General features: G+C 32.8%; 1 protein-coding gene across 5 annotated transcripts; it reads right to left on the reverse strand.

Annotated features, from left to right (window-relative positions):
• Window positions 1-3,432: 3,432 nt before the first annotated feature.
• On the reverse strand, window positions 3,433-12,135 carry LOC127709236 (beta-1,3-galactosyltransferase brn-like). 5 transcript variants are annotated; one of them, XM_052214681.1, is made up of 3 exons: window positions 11,795-12,135; window positions 11,128-11,224; window positions 3,433-4,553 (listed from the first exon to the last, which is right to left on the reverse strand). In XM_052214681.1, the coding sequence occupies exons 2-3, from the start codon at window positions 11,157-11,159 to the stop codon at window positions 3,602-3,604; spliced, it is 984 nt and encodes a 327-aa protein (XP_052070641.1). In that variant the 5' UTR covers window positions 11,160-11,224; window positions 11,795-12,135; the 3' UTR covers window positions 3,433-3,601. The 5 variants fall into 5 exon arrangements, with proteins under 5 accessions (XP_052070641.1, XP_052070632.1, XP_052070623.1 ...); XM_052214672.1 differs by having other exon boundaries at window positions 11,768-12,135; XM_052214663.1 differs by lacking the exon at window positions 11,795-12,135 and adding an exon at window positions 11,612-11,759.
• Window positions 12,136-12,190: the final 55 nt, after the last annotated feature.

Genomic DNA, 12,190 nt, shown 5'->3' on the forward strand with positions numbered 1-12,190 from the left:
TTTCACTCGTTCCATTGTTTGATAACATTTGATTTTGTCAGTCCCTAAAGTTCTATTGTGCTTAACAATATAATTATGCATCCTTCGTTCGTTCTGACTGGTTGTTACCTAGCCCTTTTGTGCTAAACAACAACATCACAGTACTGCATGTGATCTATATAATTTTTTACGAAACTTCATAGTAAAAGTGGCACAGTTTTTGCCGTAAAAGGAGTTGCTATGGGGAATTCCATTGTCTAAATTTTCAAAAGTGCATCATTTAGAGCAGACATGTTAACAAGACTTGAATAGTACTAAAGAAGCAGTCGTAGGTTTTATCTGACGCAGATTAAGTAAACTTGCTAGCCTGCTTCAATTATATTGAATTGACTTTGAAAGCAGCCAACAAGTCTGTTCAAAGTTTACTTATGTACAGGTTACACAAAGATATATATACTAGAGCATTTTTGTTTGTTTGACGCAAGCATCAAATTATTTATCTGTTATTGTTAATCAAAGCGCGCAAACATTCTTTAGAAGTTAATATAAAAATGGCAAAAACTCTCAAACAGATTGTTTTGTACATTTTGATCAAAATAATCTTTTTTTTAAAGTTGGGATTTAGAATATTTTTAGACAAAACCATACCCCCCTTCAGATTTAAATAGTTGTTTTTTTTCTAAAAAAGTTCATCGGAAGATACCAAGACCTTATTGATAAATATTCCGTATCAACTTCACAAATAATACATGATGGACTTGAAGTATAGATTCTAGGTACTGACGTTGTTAATCATCTTAATTACGTGTTATAGTGTTCTTTTATTTGTCCTTCTAAATTATTAACCTTTACTGTTTAGTCTATTTTTGGTAATATCCTTTTGACGTGGCTCGGTACTTATACATCCCGCCATTGTGTTATTGTGCTATGATCATTTTTTGTATTCTTATCTTTCTTTTTCGCTTATGTGCTTTGTCTATATGCCATTTTGTTTTTCTTTGTTGACATATTTGTTTGTTTTTTTAGTGATTAAGATTATAACACAATGTTGACTGCTGTACCCCTATTTTTGACATTTTTACCTATTATGTCTGTTTGTTTTGTTCACACATTGTTGACAATATAATGAAATTATATGCGAATGTCATACAAGTGAGAAGTTTGGCTGGCTATGAAGCCGGGTTTGATCCACATTTTGTTAAATAAGGAAATGCCTGTACCAAGTCAGGAATATGACAGTTGTTTTCCTTTCGTTTGATTCGTTTTAGCTTTTGATTTTTCCATTTGGTGAGGGACTTTCCGTTTTGGATTTTCCTTGGAGTTCGGTATATTTGTTGTTTTACTTTTTCCCTAAGTATATTTTGAACATAGCTCTTCCGATTCCTCGGATTGCACATGCAAAATTGTTACCTTATGATTTTATTTCATTGGATAAAAAAGTATTAAAAAAATATCGAGCTCCAAGGTAAATTCAAAAAGGGAAAGTCTATAAAAACTGACAAAATCAAACGTAATCAACCAACTGAACTAGTGGAAAACAACTCATATTCCTGACTTGCTACAGGCATTTTTCGAAGAAACTGGTGGGTTAAACCTGGATTTAAAGCTGGCTAATATTTGTATCATAACATAAATACCAATAATTGTGTAGATTGCAAATAATTGATTACAATAATTGCTTTTAGCATAAAGATGATTTGAGAGCAATAATGTTATAACAGTTTGTCACACACTGAAATCGACAAAAAAATTAACCAGAGAAAAAGACTATGCACTGTTCATTTGAAGATCAACACACACAAGGACATTGTCATACCATTTATAACATATATTCAGATAATTTTAATATTTTGCATGAAAAGAGGAAATTTTAAAGATAAGTGTCAGAACAGATAATAGACTGATATCTGTGCTTAATATGAAAAAAATATATCATTGAAAAAAGGTTAGAATATGTAGTTATATAATGAAGTTGTCGTATGAATGCATAAAACTAATGTGGATCATTAACTTGATCTTCTTTTGTTCTCATTCTACAACCATGGTTTCAATGGTAATTGTAATAATTTACAATTAAGGAAGAAATTAGAACTCCAATTTTGAGAACCTGGTTCATTCCAAAAACTATATTTACCTTATCGTTTTTTTTCTTTGTTCAACATTAACATTTCCCAATGGTAAGTTCAGTAAAATATCTGATAAACAGTTGAATCCCCAAACGCAAATTACGATGTTAATTTGTGAAAATGTTTTCTTTCGAAAATATTAATTGCGTTAAACATCATAACTAAAGGAACACATATGCTAAATGTTAAAGTGATCAACTAACGTTTAAGAGTTGCCTTGTTTATATGTTTAAGGGGCATTAGCTACGATTTTTTTTGTTCAATCATTAATGAAAGTGAAATAGTGATATAATAATTCGTTTTTAGTAGCCAATTTGGTTCAATTTTATCAAAATAAGCTAAGAAACATCGCTAATGAATTATTTACTTGCAAGTGAATAATTCCATCTCTTTGAATGCGTATTCATGTGACCTTCAATTTAACCGCTTAGTTGGAGATTGGTTGCGCATGTATTTAGCTATTAATAGGAAAAGAATGTCAACATTGAAAGTGAAACAAGGATGAACCATTTGGTTGACTGATTCGATCCACAAAAAAATCATTCTTATACAGGTAAAAACGATGATAAACATACTTTTTAACCTACAATATGAAATCAAACAGATCTAGAAAAATCCAATTGCACGTGGACGCTATCTATTTATATTTATGTTTATATCCGGTTATATGACCGTCGGCAGTCTTCGGAGGTCATCTCGGTTGTTAATTAGATGACGTCTAGACTAAAATACACACGAAATGTTGATACATATTATTGAGACCATGCATTGTTAATTGTTTATTCTTAGACTTTTTGTTATTTGGATATACGTTTTAGTATGTTATAAATCAAATATGAGAATTTGAGTCAAATCGTAGAACATGAATTTGACAGCTAATGCCCCTTTAATGATAAACACTTCCTTTTTATGAAAATATACACACACCTGGGCGATTAAACTTTATAATTCTTCTGTAAATTGATTTGTAGTATCACATATGAATAAAGGTTAATTCTATTGCGTATATCATTAAACGAAAAATTAATACATGTAATTATAATTCTAATGATATAAAAAATGAGATTTAATCAATGTGTCAAGCTCTAAATTGACGCAAGTCTTCAACAGGTGTAACTAAATTCACAGAACTATCAAAAATCTGTAATACATACCAAATTCTCTATAGAACAAGGATAACAAAATAAAACAGAAAAAAACCTTCCCAACTTCGGACAGGCATATATAAATGGGGCAGGGATAAAAGATTATTTTAGGTATCAACCCTCTACGTGCTCGATTAGTTGACTAATTAAAGTTAAATGTAAGCACATACAACAACAACAAATAGTATTAGAAAATTACTTTACTCTGAAAAAAGGTGCAATTGATAAAAAAAAAAAAAAAAAACGTTATTAGATATTGTATAAAAACATGATTGCAGTGTACTTTTTAAATAAGGACTAAGGTATGCACATCTGTACTATATCATTTACATGATAACTTGTTCATTGCCCTTATGCACTTTTAATCAAATTCCAGTCTCGTAGTAAAATGTAGGTTGTTTCATAACCAGGGGAGGAAACTGCGTTCCTAAGTACAGAAAGCGACTTTTTAAATGGTAAAAACCCGCTATGATGTTTCAATTTGATATTGGCTGCTTTTGCTACTATCCCAATATATGCATCATCTACTGGAATAACCTTTATAAATGCTACTGCAATGGCTAATATTTGAATAGTTTTGATATTTGTTAAGATAGTTCCTCCAACTATGTATGGTGGGAAAAAAACAAAAGGATAATCTTCGGGCGAAATGTAACGTTTAGAACTGTTATCTCTTCTTGCTTTCGAAAAAGACAATCTGTATCCTAACATAAGTGAATCTGTTGAATAAATGTTGTTAGTTGCAACAGTGTAAATGTTCATTGGATTAACTAAGCGGTCGTCATTTACAAAATGGACAAACTCAGCTTTAATATTGACGCGAATTAACCATAAGAGAGAATAAATTGTTTTATAAACTTCATTTTCATACTGATCTGCTATGTTTAGCTGAATAACATCCCTATTATGTTTTGACTCATGTCCGACTAATGTGTCCATGCCGTCAAGGTATCCGACGATAAATACAATTTTGGATCGAAGTTTCGTCGTGCCTCCCCATGTCCTACGTATAGCTTCACGTTGACCAAAGTTAAACACATATGATTTTACAATTATGATTAATTGCAAGGAACCACAATTATAATCATCACAAAGTGATTCGGCAGGATTTATTTTGTAGATATATGTCTCATCAAACATATTCAACGGTTTGATATTCGAACTGACATTGGATTGAATTTCAAAAACTACTTTTTCTAATGCAGGAACATTAATTATCATGTTCGAATTGATTGTAAACTCCTTAAATAGAACCACTTGGAGGACAAAAATTCCACACATCAATCCTATTGAAAATCGAGATCTGAAAGATAAATGCTTATGAATTTCAATAATGTAAATGAGTGAAGTTATACATGTGTTTAAGCTGACAATACTGTCTTTATGCTTTGTAGATTTATGTTTACTAGTTAACATCATACCAATAAATGAATATTAACTACCACATCTTTCATACATTTAGGCATAGCTTTGTAAAAATATGAAATAAAAAAAAACCTAAATGGAAGGAATCATTTTGTTGAATCAATGTTTTGTTGTTTTGCACATTTGGCAGGATAAAGAAGGATGTGCTTTCAGTAATAGAAATATAATTTTGATAAAAAGGTGTAGACATTCAATGAATTATAAAAACAAAATCAGATATTAGCTTCATTATATTTTAATCAAGAATATAACGTGTGACAATTGGCTACTTGCGTTAATTTGGTCATAAAAATAATACGGGTAAGGCTATCGAATTACACATAGGTACTTTATGTAGTATGTCATATATATTATTTAATAAATGAATGTTATATAGGAATTTGGTACTATTTGCAAGAATATGAAACCTTACATCTAGTTAATCATTTTGATACATATGATATCCGCACACCAATAGAAATGGTAAGCCTTAATATATGCTTGTTATTTTACATATTTCAAATCGAATGAAATGTAATATAATTTGCCTGGCAACAATTAGCTTCTTAGTTTAACATTATTCCCTGAGATGTCTTTTTTAAAACTGCAATCGACATTTAAGGTTCATATACCACCAGCACTATTTCAATGCCGCTGCTAGTGTATTGGCATTCTCTAGTGTACCATTTACTTGGTAACTAGTACCTAGATACTCGCTTAAATTAAATATAACCTTGTGGTTTGGTATTTTTACACACATGAAATTTCAACAGTTTGAAGTTTTTGGTTTCCAAAGTTGTGAGACTCGAATGCACGTCTAAAAGAATTTTAAAATAAACTCTTATCAATAAAAAAACTGACAAAGGAAGCACATCTCAAAAAAGATGATTTCAGCTTCCCAATAATGAACTTTCCATTTCTATGTAGCAATATTCCAGCCGCACCTGCATACCGAGTATATATCTCCCAAATGATACGAAATTCGAGGGCTAGTATTTCCTTTCATGATTTCCTTTATAGAGGGTTGCTGCTTACAAGGAAGATATTAAACCAAGAGTTCCAAATGGTGAAGTTGAAATCATCACTTCGTAAATTTTACGGACGCCATCACGAGTTGGTTGACCGTTATGGAATATCCATTTCACAGATGACAACGGATATGTTCCAATTGTCGTAATTACAGTCCCGTCCCCTTTTCACCGAAGGTGACCTACCGAATTGGACTTATCACCGGGTTTGTACTAACATGAGCAACACGACGGGTGCCACATGTGGAGCAGGATCTGCTTACCCTTCCGGAGCACCTGAGATCACCCCCAGTTTTTAGTGGGGTTCGTGTTGCTCAGTCGTTCGTTTTCTATGTTGTGTTTTATGTACCGTTATTTGTCTGTCTGTCTCTCTTTCATAAGGGTCTTTCAACCTAAATTAATCGAATCTACGTGAACACGTTGGATTTATCTCCCCTTACTACTATTGTAACGTCATGAACGTTACCAACAGCACTGTTGTCAAGTACATTATTAAATCGTCGGCTAGAGTTCCCATAAGGCTAAAGCACTCTTGACATTATTCTAACAAATTGCAATTATTTGATGTGAAATGCAGTCTTTGCAAATTATAAATTTTGCAATATACATTCTTTGCACCGTTTTTATTGACGTTTGTTTAGATATCAGAATCGTTTCTTGATTTGTAAACTTACCGGTTTTCTTTAATTTCGTATTATTATATTTTGACTTAATGTGGATTCGCATGACATGTAATGCATGCATAACAGGAATATATGGATGTGTAGGATCATGAACCGCGATGGTACTCCCTACCGCGATATGGTCACGCCGAAGTGCGATGGCTTGACGCTGAAGTACGATGGCTTGACGCTGAAGTGCGTTTTTGATCACGCTGAAGTACGATGGTGGCATTGTGATGCTATCTTGTTGATAGCGACGCCGAAGTGCGTTGATGGTAACGCTGAAGTGTGATGGGTTACATAAACTTGAGTTTTAATGATTTTCACGTTCACATGTCGATGAAGGCTTCAATTTGTTTACTAGAAGCAGCTTTTCATGTTTTTAAGTAAATCATCGAAGGTAATCAGTAAAATCAAATAGGACAATCTCTCATTTAGTATGAATTTGTAACCAAGGAAATACATAATAGGAAATAATTTTTTTTATTTCAAATGTTGCAAACACCGTTTAAAGAAATATACATTAAAAAGGTAAAGATGAAACTATAATATAAGCAGGGTACTTAATGATGATATTCGAACAGTATACGATTATCACATAATACCAATTTGTACGACAAACAGGCATATTCCAGTATGATAAATCTTTAACCGATTTTTTTCTATTTCAACCATACACAAACATATCACAGATACCGAAATGCCATAAATGTTTTATGAACAAAAATGAATGCAAATCTATAATAATTGACGTATAAAAAAATCGACTTTTCATGATAATTGCACATCAGCAGATTCTAACCCATGTCACGTCACAGACGTGCAGCTGCTGTATTTTCTTGCACACAAAATGTAACCATTTTAAATTAGCGGCAGCAAGAGGGAGTAATTTAACTAGCAATCACGCGTCATATAGACCATTGCACATCAGCGTGACCATCGCATTTCAGCGTCCCAATCACATCTCAGAGTCCTACATATATATATATTTATTTATATACGATTGAACTCGCCTTTGCCAACATATGCATAGATGAAATAGTGGTACTTGTAACACTTGTTTATTCAGAACAGTTGACATTTAAAGATGATTTTATTCCTCTTTAATTGTAAGAGTTAAAGATTATTTCTAAAACGGTGAAGATTTGCAGAATGCCCAAACGTTTTGCACAATAATTTTGTAACTTTTAATAAAATCCCGTCCAATTCTCGTTTCATTTACGGTTGGATGTATAGAATAAAGTGATTTCCTACACTATCTATACGGTTGGTTGAATTCATTTCCTAATAGAAGACTCCTGAATATGCTTAGTATGAACATCTTTAACTAATAATAAACATGCATATATATATGTAATAATCGATGAATCCTTATTATGACGAAATCAAGGCAACGGTAGTTGAACGATGTTCAAATGTCGCGTAAGAAGACAAATTAAGGTAACACACAAAAACTGAGGGAGTCGCATGAACTCCAATAGGTGAAACACTAGGTGTGTCGACAGGGTAAGCGTACGTCGCTTAAATGCATCAATAGCATTGAGAGTTAAAATTACAGATAAGACGATCATTCTGGTATTTAAAAATCTACAATTACGAAAACATGTAGCTAGTTAGTTGAGACACAGACAAATTGTATCGGTCAACAAAATCGTGAAGGTGACTTTTATACTCAAGTTGTTTTCAGCGGTTGCAAAGCCCCTTATTCGAAATGAATTCTATATTGAATTAGGATAAGAAAGTCACTATAATACGGTAAATAGACTTTTGGTGTTCTAAAACTGTCATAAATCAAACACAATGTCATTTATACTGTTGAAGCATCACTGCGCGTCATACTTTGTACAATAGAAAAGCTAATTGGCCACTAGTGACAGTTTATCACGCCCTCATGAATTGGCGTCCTAGCAACGAACTTGATTGAGTAAACTTTCATAAACTGATTATTTCACACAAGAAACTGTTTTCTTAACCTGAAAAAATGGTTCACTTATGGTTGAAAATATGTGTGTTTTCTCAATATAATAAAATATTATGTCCAGTACGTTCAATATTCGAAGCGATTAAATACGGGCTCTTTCGAATATTTTTAGATGTTTCCATGATGAACTTGCTTTGTGTGTAGTCGATGTTAGAGGTCAATGTGACTTTTAATCAGTTGGATTCTGTCTTTCACTCAAAGATGTGTGTGGTTTTTTTTAAATGCATATCATTATTGTTTAATAGTTACATAATCTTGTGAAATCTTGTTTTGAATTCAAATTTCAAATTTTCAATATAAATACACCATATAAAATAATAAGATGTGGTTAGATAGCCAATGAGACAACTCTCCACCAGAGATCAAATGACATAGACGTTAACAACTATAGGTCACCGTACGTCCTCCGACATTGAACAAAACCCATACCACATAGTCATTTATAAAATGACCCCGAAATGACAAATGTAAAACAATTTAAACGAGAAAACTAACGGCCTGATTTATGTAAAAAATAATGAATGAAACACAAATATGATATACAGTAACAAACGACAACCACCGAATAACAGGGTCTTGGCATAGGACAGGCACATACAGAATGTGGCGGGGTTAAACGAGTTTGTTGGCGCCAAACCCTCCTCTAACCTGGGACAGTGGTATTATAGCACAACATAAGAACAATCTATAAAAATCAGTTGAGAATGGCTTAACTCATCAGATCAATACAAAGCAGAAAAACATCTAACAAAAACACAGACCGGACGTGGCAGGGTACTTATACATCCCTAACAACAAAAAAGACTCAAAGTACAGATATGAGAGTACTCGAAGTTACTGACAGCTAGTTCAAAGCAAATAACAACTAATAAAAGAAATCATGTATCTAATCAGTACACATCCAACATCCAATGGATTTAGTGTAAAGACGTCATTAACAGTCAGAGAAAAAACATGACCTTGTGCAATAACAAAATATAGGCATCGACAGATTGTAGTACCTTGAAGGTGTATATATATATAACAATGATCAGCAATACTATTTAGTATGGGTTCACAATCCATTGGGTATTTCATACGGACCTTTGGTTAAAAGCTTTCTAATCTGTTCGTTGTTCATTGTTTACGTAAAAAAAAAAAAAAAAAAAAAAACAAACCCCGGAATACAATGACTAACATATAGAATAATCATTAGAAATCTCGGATGCAATTAGTTTGGTGAACGTTTTAAAAATGACAGGTGTAGTTTTTCGTTAAAAGATTCAGGTAATGTTTACCGTACAGACTTCGATTGAAAATACTGCTCGTGTTAATAAATATTGCTAGTGTAGATAACAACCCAACCCTTTTATCTTAATTCTCCTTGAAAAATATCTATCAAATTATTTCTTTCTTGATTTTGTTTTTGCGTCTCATGCAATATTGACCATTTTTTTGGACGATAGCATATACGGAGGTTGTTACGACAAAAATAGAGATTATGGTGGACGAAACTATTCTAATAGATATAAGAAGATGTGGTATGAGTGCCAATGAGACAACTCTCCATCCAAGTCACAATTTGTAAAAGTAAACCATTATAGGTCAAAGTACGGCCTTCAACACGGAGCCTTGGCTCACACCGAACAGCAAGCTATAAAGGGTCCCAAAAATGACTAGTGTAAAACCATTCAAACAGGAAAACCAACGGTCTAATCTATATAAAAAACGAGAAACGAGAAACACTCATGAACCACATCAACAAACGACAACCACTGAACATCAGGTTCCTGACTTAGGACAGGTGCAAATAAATGCAGCGGGTTTAAACGTTTAAATAGGCGCCAACCTTCACCCTACCTGAAACAATAGCGTAACATCACAACATAATTAAGATGATACTCAATTGGTGTTTTGGTGGGATTTGCTTAGAAATTGTGATTAGATGATTGGACTAAAAACTTTATCGGTTTTATCAAGACCGCACTTTGCTAGATATAACAAAAAGAAGATTGTGTATAATTGACAATTAGACAACTCTCCACCAGAGGACAAATGACATAGAAGTTAACAGCTAGAGGTCTTGATATGAACGTCCCTGATTTAGCATAATGTTTTTCTGCGTCTCAGATAAAATGAATTACGAACGGCATTAAGGTATCATGTCCTGTATGTATGGTATGAAATCATTATTTGTTTTGGGGTTCAACTGCTCGTACTAAACTTCTGTTGACCTCTTACCCTGTTCTTAAACTCGTCGAAACCTGATACAGGTTTCATTTATTTTCAAAAATTTTATTCAAAGGATCATCATTGTTAAATTTGTTGAAATCAATTGTTTAATCAATTTATGAATCTGTAATTAGAAACAGTATGATGGTAGAAATGTCCTTTACCGTCAGGCGTCAAACGGTCATTTTCGGCTGCCGTTAGCGTCAAATTGGTTAAAATGTTTTCGTGATTCGTCAAAGTATCCTTATCGTGATTCGTTAGAGGTCTAAAATAATTACCGTCACCGTTATTTTTTAAAAGAATTAAACGTGATTCGTCAAAAGCAGTCGATTTTTTTATCGTCATAAAGAAAATGTACATTTTATCTTCATGCAACGAAAATTACCGATAACGTCATTTGGTAAGATTTTTTACCGTTATTCGTGAAGAAGGTACCCCCATTACTACCCTCCAGTATTTGCCTTCCTTTGACACATGTTAAGTACTGATAAGCGCAACATGTTTAAAAAGAGGCATATATATCTAGAATACCTGACCAATAGATGATGACAACTTTATAGATAAAAAAAAGCTATCTTCCTGTTTACTTACAATTTTCTAATTTTCAATCTTCGTACTACCATTTTAACTTTCGCTAACAGTTGCAATTACTCATAACAAAAGGCGTCGTTCAATAGTCTGTATTGGTCTGTAAAAAAAAATCCAGTATTAATACAGCGAGTAATTTGTTATGAATGTATTTCAATTTGTTATCATGTTTTCAAGTTGTTTCATTCTTTTTTTCCATGCTACTATTATTGTTCTAATGTAACGTAACCTATACTAATTTGAAAAAGTAGAAATCTGACAATAAAACGAATGAAATCATTTTCATTATGTAAATATAAAAATCAGAAGATGTGGTATGACTGCCAATGAGACAACTCTCCGCCAGAGACCAAATGACATAGAAGTTAACTTAATCACACCGGCGACTTTTCTTTCTTATGATCCTAGGAAATATTAATTATGTTGTAATATTCATGGCATCATCTTTATGCACGGTATTTTATTAATCAAACTGTTTTCGATTGACCAGAAAATTGTTAGTTTTGACATTTCTCTTAGTTGCAGAACCGAAATCCAGGTTTACAGATTCCTGGAAAACCAACTCTGAGTGTACGATATTTTCGTTGTCTGAACAAGGACAGTAAAACTCGTGTTTAGTAGCATATAAACATATTTTACGCACACAAATTTTCGTTTCGTTTCAAAATACCTTTCCTTTTGCGCTTCAATGATTTGTCATGAATAACAGGATTTGAAAAAAATAGTCTTGTTTTCAGTTCTCATTTTTTACATCTAACTGAACTAGATTGTTTAGAAGATACGATGTCTTGTTACAATGTACATGTTAATGGATATATTGATTACTGATGATAACGACGATGTCAAGAAACTCTCTCATCAGAGACGGATTTTTGGGGCCCAGGGGACCCGAGTCTCCCCTTATAGAGCTTCATCTTTGATGAATGCAAAGACTTTTTGCTATAGTATTCCCCCAAACGTTGCCTTGCTAGACACTTCCCCCTTTTCAAAATCCTGAATCCACACCTGCTCATTCATGAGTTAGATGATTTTTGTAAGAATGATACTAAAAAAAAAATGTTATAAT

Source organism: Mytilus californianus, unplaced genomic scaffold (genome assembly GCF_021869535.1).
Source record: "Mytilus californianus isolate M0D057914Y unplaced genomic scaffold, xbMytCali1.0.p SCAF_1, whole genome shotgun sequence".
In the NCBI taxonomy this organism is placed as follows: Eukaryota; Metazoa; Mollusca; class Bivalvia; order Mytilida; family Mytilidae; genus Mytilus; species Mytilus californianus.